We start from the raw sequence: 18,349 nt of genomic DNA, 5'->3' as shown, positions 1-18,349 counted from the left end.
TTTAATGAAACAAAATGATGATCAGCATTTGGAATTTAATATGAGGCCCTCATCTGGATCTCTTCTCAAGGCCCTGTTGAGGCAACGTATTCATGAGAAACAGCCAACCACTCGACTTTTGGAATTTTAAAACAGAAATTCCTGGAAAAACTTCAATTCCAGCCTTGACTCTCTGTGCGGAGTTTGCACGTTTTCCCTGTGTCTGCATGGGTTTCCTCCGGGCGCTCTGGTTTCCTCTCACAGTCCAAAAGACATGCTGGTTAGATGCATTGACCATGCTAAATTCTCCCTCAGTGTACCCGAACAGGCACTGGAGTGTGGCGACTAGGGAATTTTCACAGTAGCTGCATTGCAGTGTTAATGTAAACCTACTTGTGACATCAATAAGTAAACTTAAACTTAAAACTTACTGCCTAAATGGAAATTTCTTTAACCTCAGTGGCCTCCGTGCCAAAACTAAATTAACAATTAACCACCATAGACATCCATGACCCCCAGTTTGTAGATTACTGCTGTGTCATTCCAGATTAGAGAACCATTCTCAATGTCTTCAATTCTGAATATAGGAGTCTCAGACTGTTCTTCAATGTTGCCTGAACAAAACTCAAATATTAACACGCAGCCAGTCAGCCAAATATTCCACCTCCAGTATATGTCAGGAGACTCTGGGATATGTTGAGCTTTTCCCAAACTTTGGCATCCACGTATCCCGAGAGACCGCCATTGATGAGGAGATCCAGCATTGGATCAGCTGCACCAGATCAGTCTTCTACAAACTATGGCAGCAAGTGTTTGACAGTAAAAATCTCTGCAAATCAACAACAGTCCGAGTGTACAGTCATGGTTCCTATGCTCCTGTACTGCATTGAGGCCTGGATTGTGTATCGGTGATATTTAGGAGCACTAGAGAAACTTTATCAGCATTGCATCTGTCACATCATCTGCATTCAGTGGAAGCCACTTTGAACAAACGATATTGTCCCTCTTGAAGGCAGCTGTGTAATCATTCAGGCCAAACTCCAACAAAATCAACTATGATGACTGGACACTATGCCCAGTTGGTTGAAAGACATCTCCCCCCCCCCCAGGTCCTGTTTCTCAGCTCTCAAATGGCCAGTATTTCAGGGGAGGGCAAAAAAACAACATTTCAATGTCACCTTGAAGTTCTGCATCAAAGTGTGGCAGCATCGACATCAATGACTGGGAGGGGCCTGTTACCAATTATTCAGAATGGTGACAACTTGCCCATCGAACTGTATCACACTTTGAATCCAAATGCCTGAATGATGAGACAGAGCGATGGCAGAGAAGGAAAGAAAAGGAAGAAAACCCTGCACTCCTGACCCCACTACCTTGAGGCACATCCTGCCTCATGAGCCCAAAGACCTGTGGGCCAATGATCAGCCTGTTACATGAAGGTCCACGGCGGTAACTCAGGATGCTGAATAATTGCCTAGCAATAAGCAATACCAAGAATGGCTCCGTCAGCTCTGCGCCGATTTCTGGCACGGACCTGAATAAATTATGGTAATCTTCATTTCAATATAATTTAAATCCCATTAGCTGGCCTAGGACTGAAGTCTCCGGGTCCGCTAGCCTCTGCCCCCCTCCACACCACCCCCCCCACCCCATCCCCACACCCCCGCAACCCCTGCCAGGAGTTTTTCACTCCAGTGGAGTTTACAACAGTTCCCCACTAATGGGCAGTTGGTGGCCTGACCCCGGTGGAGTGAATGAGGGCCATTGAGGCCCCCAGAGTGTGGGGGATAAAGTGGGTGCCCCCTGGCACTGTCTAAGGAGCAAGGTGGCAATGCCAAGGGGGCGGGGACTAAGGGGAACAAAGCCTAATGGGGCGGGGGAGGTGGGTGGGGGGTCCCGCTACCACTCTGCCAAGGGAGGGAGCCAGCGATCAGGGCTGGGTATCAGGATGAGGGGGTGGGGGGCGTGGTGGGGGGGGGGGGGGGGGGCAGCGGGGGGGGGTCAGCCTACTGGAGGGTGAGGGGGTTGGGGTGATCGAGGCAGGCCCGGACATGTTCGGAGAGCCAGTGATCGGGCTGTGGGGGGTGGGGGAAGGAGAGGGTCAGAGGGCCAGCAATGGGGGGGGTGGGGGAGGGGTCGCGGGGTTGGCCAGCAATCAGGAGGCTAGCAGTGTGAGGCTACTGCACATGCGCCAATCTTGGCACTGACAGTTTGGTGCATGCCCAGTGGCCCGCTCAGCACTATGCTGTCGGCCTCTCCAGTGGAAATAGCCTCTGTCTCCTGATCTTTCACGAGATTCATGCGAGTGCACCCTGCAGTGCCCGAGTGTGGGAGTGTACCCGAACAAGTGCCCGAGTGTGGGAGTGTACCCGAACAAGTGCCCGAGTGTGGGAGTGTACCCGAACAAGTGCCCGAGTGTGGGAGTGTACCCGAACAAGTGCCCGAGTGTGGGAGTGTACCCGAACAAGTGCCTGAGTGTGGGAGTGTACCCGAACAAGTGCCCGAGTGTGGGAGTGTACCCGAACAAGTGCCCGAGTGTGGGAGTGTACCCGAACAAGTGCCCGAGTGTGGGAGTGTACCCGAACAAGTGCCCGAGTGTGGGAGTGTACCCGAACAAGTGCCCGAGTGTGGGAGTGTACCCGAACAAGTGCCAGAGTGTGGGAGTGTACCCGAACAAGTGCCTGAGTGTGGGAGTGTACCCGAACAAGTGCCAGAGTGTGGCGACTCGGGGATTTTCACAGTAACTTCATTGCAGTGTTAATGTAAGCCTTATGACACAAATAAATAAATTAAAAATAAATAGTCTCAGAGGCTGCAGCAAGTAACAAACAGCCAGAGTGATAAACTCCAATCCAGACCAAATTCTCTCTGTTCACCCTGCTGCTCTCTCATTCCTGTCATCCAGAAATCTCCTTGTTTGTTCTGCCCTCCTTAAACCCAATGGAGCAGTAAATCCCTCCATTACCAACATTAGACAAACAGCAACTCATCCAAAGATCAATTTCCCAGGTAGATTTTGTTACAAAGTCCAGCACAGCTAAAACACTCATGTACAAAGAGCTTTTGAAGATATTCGTGTTTTTGAGTGCTACATTTGCTGTGGATTTTACCAAGAACTGGATCAAATGTATCCAAATTAATTTAATTTGCACAGCCTACAGACAGAAAGAAGATTTTCATGACACCACCTTGAAGAGACATAAACACAGGTCCCAAGGGCGAAAGCACAATGTTCTAACCTGCCACAACATTCCACCTGTGCCGACAAATGATTTGCTTTCAGTTTAAGAACACATTGTCCTCAAATTGCCTGTCATTTCGTCTCAACCCGGAGTGGAAACACTTCTCTCTCGCAGGTTAAAATCTCGGATCCGACTACTTTAAAACAAACCTTGGAATACTGTGAAGCTGATGGCATTTACAGACATCACAAGATCAGCGAGATAGTCAACATCTTTCCCCAAAGGTAGGGGAGTCTAAAACTAGAGGGCATAGGTTTAAGGTGAGAGGGAAAAGATACAAAAGGGTCCAGAGGGGCAATTTTTTTCACACAGAGGGTGATGAGTGTCTGGAACATGCTGCCAGAGGCAGTAGTAGAGGTGGGTACAATTTTGTCTTTTAAAAAGCATTTAGACAGTTGCATTGGTAAGATGGGTAGAGAGGGAGATGGGCCAAATGTGGGCAATTGGGTGTAGCTTAGTGGTAAAAACTGGGCAACATGGACAAGTTGGGCCGAAGGGCCTGTTTCTATGCTGTATGACTCTATAACTCTATTGTGCTGTTAAATAATAGTTGAAAGCTCAACATTCAGCCAATTTGATGAACAAAACATGCATTGATGACGAGTAATGAGATCTGGTGGAAGAAACAATGAAATAAATTAATTCTGAGATTTAAATACTGTTAACCAGACTGTATCCTTGTCAGCTGTTGCAAACGACAGCAACAGATATTCATGTATGAAAGATTGGAACAGCTAAGTTAATAAAGCAGATCTCTATGTTCCACAGGGAGTTTGAAATCTCCTATTAGAAGTCTTCTAACATTATGCTCGAGTTCATTAGGTGGATTGGCCATGCTAAACTGTCCCTCAGTGTCCCAAGGTGTGTAGGTTAGATGGATGTGACATGGGAAATATGTAGGCTTATGGGGATAGGGTGGAGTAGAGGGCGTGGGTAAGATGCTCTGTCAGAGAGTCAGTGCAGACTTGATGGGCCGAATGGCTTCTTCTGCTGTGTAGGGTATTCTATGATTAGCAACAGAATTCAAAATTTTGACCTTCAAAATGACTTTTTTGTTTTTTTGCATTATTTCTCTTCACAGTCCAGACTCTGAGAGATGTAATAACGGTCCACATCTAATGCAGAAACTGTTTCCATATTTAGCTGGTTTCTGCAGCAGTCGGGAAAAATTTCCTTTGGAACTCATTTGCTTTCAACTGGACATAAAACCGATGCAAAATGAATTCAAATGTAGTTGCACAAATCAAGTGAATAGTGAGTGAGTTAGTGTTTGCTGCTGTGGGTTCCTCCCTCTTCCTATTACTATTCCATGGAATAAGGAGGTGCCTATTTGGAAGGAATTCCAGTTGCTGAATCCTTATGAATGTGTGGGGCAGGTTGGGCTCTGAAGGATTACAGTGAGAAGCAAATCAACCTTTTACTTCATTAAAAAAAGTTGCAGCGAGAAAATATTTTTGAGAAGTCAATATCAAAGCAACTATCTAAATGCCAGAGATCACACTTTCACCAATATCAGGCCAACCTGGGCTCGGTTTTGCTTAGTGTTTTGTTTGTAAATCTACGCATCACCCAGGGACCTCATGCAGGTGTGCCTTGTACAGAGGGTGGCGGGTAGACAAGGTAAATGATCAATGGAGGAACTTGGAGGTTGTGTCAAAAACTGAATAAGCATTTGAAGAAATTTACAGGAGTGGCATTTCATTGCAGACCTGGGTCTGTGCTAGTATTGATGCTCTTTGTGAGCGTTCTTCCTCTTCATCTAACCCCATCTACATATAGAATCCCTACAGTGCAGAAGGAGGCCATTCAGTCCATCGCATCCGCACTGACTCTCAAACAGAGAGTTGATTTTTATACCAAACTAGCATGTTATCGCACCTGACACGGGCCCCGTGTAGTGTCAGCCAACCTGATCAAGATGGTTTACATCTCATGCTTTCAATATGATTAGGATTCTGGAGACCATCTTCACGTTGATGCAGAAAATTTTTAGATGTGTACCAAAGTGAAAGCATAAACATAATCATGAAGGTTAAAAATATTTCTGATCTATAAAATCATCAAAGTTGCCTTCGAAAGATAATTAAAAATAGCAGGCCCTCTCCCATACCCTGTTTTCGTAACATCGCACATTTACCCTGGCTAATCCATCTAATCTAAACATCTTGGGACACGAAGGGCCAATTTAACATGGCCAATCCACCTAACCTGCACATCTTTGGACTGTGGAAGGAAACCAGAGCACCCAGAGGAAACCCACACAGACATGGGGAGAACATGCAAACTCCACACAGTCACCCAAGGCCGGGATTGAACTTGGATCCCTGGCGTTGTGAGGCAGCAGTGCTAACAACTGTGCCACCCTTTATATTCCTTTCTAAATTTATATCTTTTTATTCTGTTTATCCCCTTGCCTGCTTATCTATCTTCTCCATAAATGCACTAATGCTATTCACTTAAACTTTTGCTTGTGGCAGTGAGTTCCGCATCCTTATCACTTTCAGGGTAAAGAAGTTTCCCTTAATTACCCGGTTTGATTTTCCTTTTTATATTATTGACTATCTTATATTTATTACCCTGCCTCACACACAAGTGGAGATGGCATCTCATCTCAGCTATAAAACACTTCCGCAATCTTGAAAGTCTCTATCAGAGTCATTCCCCAGAGAGCTGCAGCCTTTTCAATCTTTCCTGACAGGTATAACCTCTGAGTTCTGGTATCGTTCTATTAATTTCTTTCTCCATCTTATCCAGTGTCTCCATATCCAATTTATACAAAGGAAAGTGGAACTGTGCACAGTGCTCCAAGTAACAAAGTTACTTGGAGCAAGGTTTTATATAAGTTGAACTTCTATACTTCGCAATTGCGGTACTCTGTAAATTAACTGTTGCTCTTTGCCTTTTTATGGCTGCATTAACATTGTAACTATGTTTACTGATTTTACACCAGATCCCTCAGTTGCTTTTTCCCTTTTAGACACATATTTTCCACAGCCTTATTATCCAGGAACCCGGAAACTGCGTGGGTTTCCTCCGGGTGCTCCGGTTTCCTCCCACAGTCCAAAGATGTGCTGGTTAGGAGGACTGGCCATGCTAAATTGCCTCTTTACTGTCCAAAGATGTATAGGTTAGGGGGGTTATCGGTGTAAATAATTGGGGTTACAGATTGAGCCTGGGTAAGATGCTCTTTCAGAGAGTCAGTGCAGGCTCAATGGGTGGGAGTTTACAGCCTCGCTTGGGCGAGACCGGAAATTCCCACCCGAGGTCTGCGGAGATTTCCATTGTTGGACCCTCGCCCACACCGATTCCATGGCAGGTGAGGGGGTAGAGTTCCGGCCAATGTGCTGAATGGCCTCCTTCTGCACTGTAGAGATTCTATGATTGTATGAACCGAGATCAATAATCTGCGAACGCTGCCTTACTGACAGCCACTGGGACATGTTTGAAAAAAACTAAAGAGATTGGCCTTAGAGTCTGTTTCTCCTCTGTCTAAGTGGAGTGCTTTTGAATGATAGCTGTTCCTGATAAACTTCCAACATAGCAGAAGCTTGCTGCAACACTCAGTCATTGATTGAGTGGCTAACAGCTGCAGTGATTTGATTTATAATACAGATAAAGGAAAACATCATTTTTAACAATCAGAAATGGATGCTGAATTCTTATGTCTTTCGAGATGTGGAAATGTAATTTTTTCTTGGAGGGGTTGTTGGAATATTAATACCTCCTGATTGGTGTGATAAGATTATGACTGAGAGATCCGTCCTTGCACTATATTTCAGTAATATATAATTAATTGCAATCTTATACCAGCAGAATGCAAAATTAATTCTAAAATGAAACAATAAAACAGCTTCGGGAACATTAACTTTCCAGAAATGCATTCTGTTGCTGACGTACCATTTGATGGTGACATTGATTTGACAAATTTTGCTCTTATCATTAATGTGCACATTAATGCTTTTCCAGAATATAAGAGTCATGATATATATCCACCTTATGTATCATGAGCTTTGAATTATTTAGCAAGACTTTCGGGTGAGAGCTGAGAACAGTTGATGTCACATTGGTTGCGGGAGTAATTGCTTTTGAATAGGTGCACATTATCATACTGCTAAAACTGCAGCATCTAAAATTGATTACACACATTTATTGGACGGTGCTACTGGAAAGCAGATGTAAGATGCAAGAAAGCGGACAATGGATTTCCCTGGGTTTGTAAATCGCAATGTGAATAAAATATTGTATTTTTAATGTTGCAGTGGTGTTTGCAATTTGAAGGGTTGTCTTGCACATCACTGATAAATAGTACTGAGAGAAAGTCAAGGTGGAAAGGCAAAACCTTGATTTGTCGTCACCGTGAGTACTACCTCAAATTATTGATATTTCAATTTTTGGTTCATTTTGAACTCCTGAGTTGCTGACCAGTAGTGGGCGCTAGTCAACCATCCAGCCCCAAAAAGCTTGGCCACTGTGATTTTATTCCCAGAGGCAGCTTGATGAAGGGCCTCAATGTTGTGTATTCTCCAGTTTGTTGTATATTTACCTCAGAGCTGTTACAGGAATGACATTAGTTTCTAACCGTACTTCAGATCAATTGACAGTGCTTTAAAGTATCTCAGCAATCACAGGATGTCCGCACTCATCCTTCCAGTTCAGCTTCTAGCTCTTCAATTTACTTTAATCCTGCATCCACACACGGTTTTAACTAATCAAGCACAGTGAGCATAGATCAGTTACCAGGCTCTCTTAATCTCACACAGAACTATTGAAAAATTGAACACGAAAGTGTGCATTTTCACAGAGAGAGAGAGAGAGGCTCTCTGCTGTAGCCAAAATTGCATTAAAGGCCTGAATCTGGAAGTCTGATCCCGAAACCTGGCCCCACAATTTTTCTGGGAGTGGGGAGAATGGAATGGGACAGGTTCTAATTTTCATATCTGTAGTTCATAGAAACAACTGCACATGTTAAAACGCAACTCCATTTTTATTTGAGATGCTCAAGATACAATTTGTATACTTTAAACCTGGTTGGAAGTCTGAACTTATCAGAGTTCATTGGAGGGGTAAGATACCCTTTTGGACATGGACCAAGACAGTTTTTAGAGAGGTCAGGTGCCTTTTTGGAATTTTTAGACGCAGACATGAATGTGCATAAAAGTGGCAAACATATTGAAACTGTCAGGTTCTGTGGAGCTTTCAAAGCTGAGTTTTGACAAAGGGTCGTCTGGACTTGAAACATCAGCTGTTTTCTCTCCTTACAGATGCTGCCCGATCTGCTGAGATTATCCTCCATAAGGATACACAAAGATAGATGACCTCTGGTCAAAGGCATGGGGCAGGATTTTCCTACTCTTTGCTGCTCCATCAAAATTCTCATCGGGATGAGACCGGAGATTCCTGCCGGCATATTTTGGGGAGCATCTTGAATTGGAGGAAATTGAAGTGCAAAGTTCTCAGTGTTGTCGAACTGGAGGAGTTCTCAGAGACAGCGAGAACCAGGCCATTGATGGGATTGGAAAAATGAGTAATTTATAACCGGGGCATTGCCAGACCAGAAGCCATGTAGGCCAATAAGCTTTGGGGGGAATCGTAAATGGATCTTGTGAGATCAGGCTTACGGAGGGATGGTAAGTCTACAGCCCCATTGTGAGGGTGTTTCTGTCCAGTTGATGCCAAATTGAGCAGATTAAATCTGATTCCTCCTCTCTGGTCTTTAACTAAACGTTTGCAGAGTGAATCGTATTCATTGATGTGTGGTGTTCCATTTGTACAGCTAATGAAGCCAATGTGAATCAACTAATAGCCTGCATGGAACTCTTACCAAAGACAACACTGATCAGAAAGTAATTCTCATATCCAAGAATCCCTGGGCATGTCAGTAAATTTGCAGTAATTATCTTTGCCTAATTTTCCCACTGTACCCAAACAGGCGGCGGAGTGTGGTGACTAAGGATTTTCACAGAACTTAATTGTAGTGTTAATGTAAGCCTACTTGTGACTAATAAATAAACTTAACTTAACATTGGGCATTTGCAGAAATCTTTGATACCATCAGTATTCTACATGTGTGATTTTCTATTGACATGAATCGTGATTGACCATGACATCCCAACACAGGTGGACAAATCTACCTTAATCCTTATTTCTAACAAATTTCTAAACAGGTTATTTTTGAATAAATCTCTCATCTCACTAGTGGTATAACAAGAGAAAGACTTCCTGTATTTTGCAATGGTGTTGCATGTAATTACTAATGGCAATTATCCCACAAAATAACTCTTCATTTGATTGGTGATATTACAATGAGACATCATAGAATCCCGACAGTGCAGAAAGTGGCCATTCGCCCATTGAGTCTACACTGACTTTCCAATATAGCATTTTACCCAAGCCCAACCCTACCCTATTCCAGTAACCACATTACCCTGCTAATCCTCCTAACCTACACATCTTGGGAGACTAAGGGATATTTTAACTCCCATGCCGACACTATATTTAAGGAAGCCCCCCAATGCCTCTACTTTCTCAGAAGACGAAGGAAATTTGGCATGTCAGCTATGACTCTCACCAACCTTTACATATAGAACATAGAAAAGCTACAGCACAAACAGGCCCTTCGGCCCACAAGTTGTGCCGAACATGTCCCTACCTACAAGGCTTACCTATAACCCTCTATCTTACTAACTTCCATGAACTTATCCAAAAGTCTCTTAAAAGACCCTATCGAATCCGCCTCCACCACCACTACCGGCAGCCGATTCCATGCACCCACCACCCTCTGAGTGAAAAACTTACCCCTAACATCTCCTCTGCACCTACTCCCCAGCACCCTAAACCTGTGACCTCTTGTGGCAACCGTTTCAGCCCTGTGTAAAAGCCTCTGAGAATCCACTCTATCAATACCCCTCAACATCTTATACACCTCTATCAGGTCACCTCTCATCCTTCGCCTCTCCAAGGAGAAAAGACCTAGCTCTCTCAACCTATCCTCATAAGGCATGCCACCTAATCCAGGCAACATCCTTGTAAATCTCCTCTGCACCCTTTCTATGGCTTCCACATCCTTTCTGTAATGAGGCGACCCAGAACTGGGCACAGTACTCCAGGTGAGGTCTGACCAGGGTCCTATACAGCTGCAGCGTGATCTCCCGATTTCTAAACTCAATTCCTCTATCGATGAAGGCCAGTATTCCATACGCCTTCTTAACCACAGCCTCTACCTGCGACGCTGCTTTGAGCGCCCTATGAACCCGGACCCCAAGATCCTTCTGATCTTCCACACTGCCAAGCGTCTTACCCTTAATATTATATTCTTTCATCCTATTCGACCTGCCAAAATGAACCACCACACACTTATCTGGGTTGAAGTCCATCTGCCACTTCTCCGCCCAGTCTTGCATCTTATCTATGTCTCATTGCAACTGCTGACATCCCTCTACACTATCCACAACCCCACCAACCTTTGTGTCATCAGCAAACTTGCCAACCCATCCTTCCACTTCCTCATCCACGTCATTTATAAAAATCACAAAGAGCAAGGGTCCCAGAATAGATCCCTGGGGCACTCCACTGGTGACTGACCTCCATGCTGAAAAAGACCCATCTACAACCACTCTTTGCCTTCTGTGGGCAAGCCAGGTCTGAATCCACAAAGCAATGTCCCCTTATATCCCATGCCCCTTCACTTTCTCAATGAGCCTTGCATGGGGCACCTTATCAAACGCCTTGCTGAAATCCATATAAACTACATCTACCGCTCTTCCCTCATCTATGTGTCTAGTTACATCTTCAAAAAATTCAATTAGGCTCGTACGGCATGATCTGCCTTGGACAAAACCGTGTTGGCTATTTCTGATCATACTATTCCTCTCCAGATGTTCATAAATCCTGCCTCTCAGGATCTTCTCCATCAATTTACCAACCACTGAGGTTAGACTCACCGGTCTATAATTTCCCGGGCTATCTCTTCTCCCTTTCTTGAATAACGGAACCGCATCCGCAATCCTCCAATCCTCCAGAACCTCTCCCGTCTCCATTGATGACGCAAAGATCATCACCAGAGGCTCAGCAATCTCTTCTCTCACCTCCCACAGTAACCTGGGGTACATCCCATCCGGTCCCGGCGATTTATCTAACTTGATGCTTTTCAAAAGCTCCAACACATCCTCTTTCCTAATGTCCAAATGCTCAATCTTCTCAGTCCACTGCAAGTCTGCACTGCAACTACCAAGATCCTTTTCCACTGTGAATACTGAAGTAAAGTATTCATTGAGTACCTCTGCCATTTCTACCGGTTCTGTACAGACTTTCCCACCGTCACATTTGAAAGGTCCTACTCCTTCACGTCTTATCCTCTTGCTCTTAACATACTCGTAGAAGGCCTTGGGGTTTTCCTTTATCCTGTCTGCCAAGGCCTTCTCATGACCCCTTCTTGCTCTTCTAATTTCCCTCTTAAGTTCCTTCCCACTAGTCGTATACTCTTCTAGATTTCTAACATTACCTAGCTCCCTGAATCTTTTGTAGGCTTTTCTTTTCTTCTTGACTAAATTCGTTACAGCTTTCGTGCACCATGGTTCCTGTGACCTACCATAACTCCCCTGTCTCATTGGAACGTTGCTGTGTAGAGCTCCAGACAAATTTTCCTTGAAAATCTGCCACATTTCTTCTGTACATTTCCCTGAGAAAACCTCCTTCTAATTTATGCCTCTAATTTCCTGCCTAATAGCCTCATAATTGCCCTTACTCCAAATAAATACTTTCCTAGCTTGACTGATCCTATATGTACAATAGAAAGCATTCTTTCTGGTTGGTATGGCTCCTGTCCAAGAAATTACAAAGGGTCGTGAATGTAGCCCAATACATCACGCAAACCAGCCTCCCATCTATTGATTCTGTCTACACTTCCCGCTGCCGCGGCAAAACAGCCAGCATAATTAAGGACCCCAATCACCCCGGACATTCTCTCTTCCACCTTCTTCCTTCGGGAAAAAGATACAAAAGTCTGAGGTCACATATCAACTGACTCAAGAACAGTTTCTTCCCTGTTGTCATCAGACTTTTGAATGGACCTATCTCGCATTAAGTTAATCTTTCTCTGTACCCTAGTTATGACTGTAACATTACATTCTGCACTCTCTCCTTTCCTTCTCTATGAATGGTATGCTTTGTCTGTATAGCGCGCAAGAAACAATACTTCTCACTGTATGCTAATACATGTGACAATCAAATAATTTAGCATAGCCAATCAGCCTAACCCGCACATCTTTGGACTGTGGGTGGAAACCGGAGCCCCCAGAGGAAACCCACACAGACGTGGGGAGAATCTGCAAACTCCACACAGATAGTGATCCAAGATTGGAATCGAACCCAGGTCCCTGCGCTGTGAATTGGCAGTGCCTACCACTGTGCCACCGTGCCACCCTATGGAGCATTTTTCCTTAAGTTTTCCATTTCCAAACAATTGGTGGCAGGATCACTCCATAGAATGCTGATAGGATCCATTCATCTGTTTTGAAAACAATCCTAGCTTTCCGAATAAAAAGTGCTAAAATCCCAACTCTTCACCTTGGCACTGAATGACAAGAGTCATCCTTGCATGAACTTTGCAAAAGACAAACGATGAACATAATGCTTTTGGAAGCATGATTACTACCCCACCCAGTGTGAAACTTTGAACAAAGATTGCCATCAAGGTGTACAAGATTCCCTCAGTCAGGCCAATTTTAGCTTTCTGTGATACAACAACACAGTCAATGTTAAATTAACTGTCCATTCTAAGCACTGCCCAAATTTTCAATTCATTGCAGTTAATGGAAAATAAAATTGAACAAGCTGTACGATGGATGGCTAATCAATATTGTCTGTGTTAAAATTACACCCCAGTGAATATGAAAGTATTTTTCTTTACTAATGAGGGGACGATAAAATAGTCTCAACGAAGCAGTTCAGTGCTGACGGTACACAGAATGAAACAGCTAATGGTTATGAAGCTGTCTTTAATGTCACGAACAAATGGTTAAGCAGTAGTCTGATTCTGAAATTTTCATCAAATCCACATATTGGTCTTTGTAATTCCTCCCAGTCCCACCACCCCATGAAATCTCGGCATTCCTCCAATCCTGACCTCTTGGGCATCCCCGAATTTAATAGCGGCACCATTGGTGGCTGCGCCTTCAGCCCCTGGAGCTCCAAGTTTTGGGATCCCCTTCCTAAAACTCTCCACCTCTCGCTCTCCTCCTTTCAGACAAGAATTAAAATCTACCTTTTTAAACCAACCTGGTGTTCATCTGTTCAATACCTCAATATGTGGCTCAATGTTATATTTTAAAATACGCTGTGAAATCATAGAATCCCCACAATGCAGAAGGAGGCCATTTGGCCCATCGACTCTGCACCAACCACAATCCCACCCAGGCCTTTTCTGCGTAACTCCACATATTTACCCTGCTAATCCCTCTAACCGGGACATGAAGGGGCAATTTAGCATGGCCAATCAACCTAACCCGCACAACTTTGGAATGTGGGAGGAAACTGGAGCACCCGGAGGAAACCCACGCAGACACAGCGAGAACGTGCAAACTCCACACAGACAGAGACCCAAGCTGGGAATCGAACCCGGGTCCCTGGCGCTGTGAGGCAGCAGTGCTAACCACTGTGCCACCGTCCCGCCCAATGTGTTGAGATATTTGATTTCATTAATGGTGTTATACAAATGCAAGTCATTGTTGTTGGTTTGACCACAGCAGGTAGTTTGCACAGCGCATTGGTTGCTGAAACCAGGTTTTTGCTGGGATTAGTTGAGGGAAAATTGCTATTAGCCAGGAATGTTTCTGCTCTATTGCTGTTGAGGTAAATAACAATTCATTTTGGAGAAAGCACTCTCACTGTAAATAAAGCTACAGTCTACTTTCTCTGACATTGTCCCCATGTTAATGAAAGAAACAGTGAACCATAAGTAATGAAATAGATCACGTTGGGGAGTTCAACATGAGGGAACAGCTCAGAATTATGTGATTACATAATGGTCAGGTTTAGTGCCCAGATACTAGGGAAGAAATTGAGTACAGAAGTAAAGACATTAGATTGGACTGGGACACGCTGTAGAAAGATGAAGATTGAGCTGGGGAGAGAAACGATATTGTAAAGTGCATTGTTGACTCATCAGTGACCAACAGCAGTTGCAGCCAGCAAGCAATTCTGTGAAGATAAACAAAAGGCATGAGATACAGTGTTTGTGCCCAAAAGGGAAAATGCTGGAAAATCTCTGCAGGTCTGGCAGCATCTGTAAGGAGAGAAAAGAGCTGACGTTTCGAGTCCAGACGACCCTTTGCCAAAGCTAAAAGGCAGAGAAAGTGGGAAATATTTATATTGTAAGGTGAGGGAGTGAAAGATGAGTCATAGCCACGAAAACAGCGGGAAAGACTAAGAGGTGCTAATGGCAGTCCAGAGAGAGAATAGAAGGTGTGAATGACCAAACGGTAGAGAAGCTGAAATCAGAGGGTAAGCTGTGACAGATGAAGATGTGGGGGGAGGGGGGAGATGGGTGGGAGAGAGGTAAAATGGATAAAAAGGGCGAAAAGGGAAGCAAAGGGGGAGAAAAGATAAGAAAATGGTATTTGTAAAATTTGGGCACAGCGGGCGGAGTTTTACCGGCACGTCTGCCCGAGTTTCACACGATCCCGCCCGAAGCCAACAGAGAATGCAATTCTCTGAGCCTCACCCGTCCCCGAAATCGGGGCGGGCATGCTGTTAAAATTCCGGCCAGTATTTGTGTTGTGGATATATATTACTTTGATTTTAACATTCCCATTCTTGTTTTCATAGCCCTCCATGGTGTTTGCTCTCCCTATCTCTGGAACCTCCTCCAGCCACATGTCCCTCCAAGGCCTCTGTGCCCACCCAATTCTGTTTCTTTGATCCTCACAATTTTAAATGATTTACTATCTATCAGTGGCCACGCTTTCAGCTGCCTGGGTCCAAAGCACTGGAATTTCTAACCTTAACCTCTTCACCTCACTCCCTATTTAAGATGCTCCTTTAAACCTATCACTTCAACCAAAACTTTTATTCATCTAAACTGATGTCTCCTTACATGGCTTTGTATCAGATATTGTTTGATAACTCTTCTATGATGTGCCTTGGGATGTTTTACTAAATTAAAGGTGCTATGTCCATAGAATCGCTTCAGTGGAGAAGGAGGCTATCTGGTCCATCAAGTCTGCACTGACTCTCTAACAGAGCATCTCACCAAGGCCTGATACCTGCACTTTCCCCACAATCCCACGCATTTAGGGCCAATGCACCCAATCTGCACATCTTTGGACTGTGGGAGGAAACCAGAGCACCCGGAGGAAACCCACATAGACACGGGGAAAATGTGCAAACTCTGCAAGGCCAGAATTAAACCCAAGTCCCTGGCACTGTTATGCAGTAGCGCTAACCACTGTGCCACCGTGCCACCCCACTAAATGCAAGTTGTTCTGTTTAAGGAGACTTACAAGGACACATTCTTTGAATTTGTGCGATCAAAACTTAGTTGTTCTTCCTGGGAATTCAGACACAGAAGTCAGTTGAGCTGGTTGGAATTCAGACTGCTTAGATTTCAGGTATATGTACTCCTGACAGGAGAAGCTAAGTGCTGGGAGTATAACTTCATAAAACTTATTCCACATTTTGCTAAGGTCAGGAAATATATCCAAAAAAGTATCATCAAGTATTTAAACCAGTGTTATTGGCTTTGGAAGTGTAAAAATAAAACTATAAAATGTGATCTGTTTGGTGAGAATATGCTACAAATTTTAAGATAATGATTCCTAACCTTGACCTATGATAACCGAGAAAGCCCAGGTTAAATCATGGGAAGCAGACATGTGAAGGGCGACATGTTTGTGTCGGAATCCTTCCCTGGCTGATTGGAAATGTTAACCCACTTGTTAAGTGAAGGAGGGAAATAGATTCTCATTAACAACCACTGCAGAACTTTCTAATTTTCAGCAGAATACACTTGACCTGCTGTTCCTCATGTTTCTGGTGTCAGGGTTGGCTATATTTCTGTCTGGGTTGGTAAATCGACCTGTTATAGAAACTGACCCCGTTCCATTTCCAATGGAAACTCAGTGTTGAAGAATAAAACAAGACCCCGAGGATTGCAGAGTTGCTGTTAATTCTTTTTATCCTTCACCATGTTAGTACTTGAGGCTTCATTTAGAGATAACTCTTGAAAAGATGAATTAAACATGGTGGGAATAATTTTCCCAAGCATGTACTGGTGATGGCCAAGATTTCTCTATGAGCAATATTTGCTCAAAATTATCTCCAGCCTGTGTAAGATTGTGCAAGTAATGTTAATCAGAGCTACGCAATCATGTTCTAATCTCAGTAATAGCTCACCACTGCGAATAAGGGTGAGCACTTCCTTGCCTCCTAAGAATTTAAATGTGGATGTATGTGATAAGCCGAATCTGCCAGCTCTACATGCCTGAGCGGAATTCTGGAGTGGAATGGAAATTCTGTCAAAGTCCAGTTGCTCAGGAAAACGTAGATTAATGTGTTGGTGGGACTGTTTATCTGATGACATGCAGTTAGACTAACTTTTGTTCTCTGACCTGCTTTGCAGAAGCAGCATTTTCTGTCTCTTGTGTCAATGCACAAGTCCAACTAGATAAAAAGATAAATTGAAGGAAATCATCCGGACGTAATGCTGTAATGACAGAACATTGTTCAGCCCACAACTACATCTGACAGCATTGTGGAATTTACAAATTCCTGCTTCAGGGTCAGATTAGGATTCTGATTCAGAATAAATGCTTGGCTTCAATGTCAACTTTCTTATTTTGTGCTGTCGAATAAGCAGCAAAAATTGTAAGATAATAAATGAAGGCAAGGCGGCGTTTAAAAATCGACTTTCTCAGGTTTGCTCCTGATGTTAATGTATCGAGACACAAACTGACAGAAGAGAAATGTGCAGCAAAGGCATGTTTCAAACAGTCAACTATCTGTGGATAAAACATTACGGTAACAGATGGTCAAGAAATAATAAAACACCAAATATAAATTACTCAAATCAAACATTGAACAGATAAAATAGATTTGATAATTATTTTCTCATGTAATGTTAATACATATCCTTTGCTGTTATTAGCAGGTTTCATATTTTGTGCACAATAATTTGCAAAGAATAGGAATTAAAATTCACGTTTATCAAATATGAACTATTTTGGCAAATATTACTGATAGCGGGAACTTAAAGATATTGGTCAAACTAGTATTTATTTCAAATAGCAGTAATGAGTTTTACCTTTCCCACATACTGAGGTTCTGACCCCATATATTCTTCCAGCACAAAGAATTGGTTCCAGATCCAACCGCGTCTAACCCGTTGGAGTCTGGGAACTCCATCTCCTGACAGCTCAATTATGTTGTCACTGCTTGTGCGTGCCGAACTCCTTGGTGACAATGATTCCAGAGGTGTTAGAAGACCCTCATCAAGCACAATCCAAAGAAACAGCGACAGACAATTCACAGTCAGCATTTGTGTCTGGCAGAGTACAGCTCAGTATATACAAGAAAACAGATCCCCCGTCTAGATGGCTGCTTCTGGATTCATGAAGACAACCAGATCTCTCCAAGGCTCTTGTCTTCACACCTCAAATGCAAGTGATCTTCTGTGTTTTATAAGTATGCTGACGTGAAGTGCCATCCAATATATTAAATTCCACTTCGAGTCCTGTTAAGAAGAATTTACACAGTTATATTTTGACACAGGATACATTTTCTAAACTAAACGTGTGGCTTGCAGGTATTTTGAGATTGAGGATTATAAATAGAACTATCACTGCACAGATGACTGTTTGCTACAATGCACAAAAAACACATTCCGAAGCATTGGTTTCTGCCTCTTTTGAAGTTGCAACTTGAAGAACACATAGGTAATTAGTCTGTGTGTTAGTCTGCCTCTCTGTACTGTCAGTTTCAATCCAGCTCACATTGCTCTGGCCTACAGTACAAGCAGTTCAACAGCCTTACCGGGCTTGAATGGCTCCAGATCAGTTTGATTAGTTTGGAAAGCATGCCAGCACTAAGTGGTAGTCAGCACTGCATTTTGGCTATGTGGGTGAGCAGTAAATGCC

At 43.6% G+C, this 18,349-nt stretch overlaps 1 protein-coding gene across 3 annotated transcripts in view; it reads right to left on the bottom strand.

The window, feature by feature from the left end:
* The window catches only part of LOC144480524 (cadherin-12-like), a 201,943-nt gene extending 184,192 nt beyond the window's left edge, over nucleotides 1-17,751 (bottom strand). For all 3 annotated transcript variants that reach the window (XM_078200098.1, XM_078200105.1, XM_078200090.1), the window contains exon 1: nucleotides 17,518-17,751. In XM_078200098.1, the coding sequence (XP_078056224.1) occupies nucleotides 17,518-17,751 (234 nt within the window). The remainder of the gene's footprint in view (nucleotides 1-17,517) is intronic.
* Nucleotides 17,752-18,349: the final 598 nt, after the last annotated feature.

Source organism: Mustelus asterias, chromosome 2 (assembly GCF_964213995.1).
Source record: "Mustelus asterias chromosome 2, sMusAst1.hap1.1, whole genome shotgun sequence".
NCBI lineage: Eukaryota > Metazoa > Chordata > Chondrichthyes > Carcharhiniformes > Triakidae > Mustelus > Mustelus asterias.
This window is presented reverse-complemented; position numbering and strand designations above follow the sequence as displayed.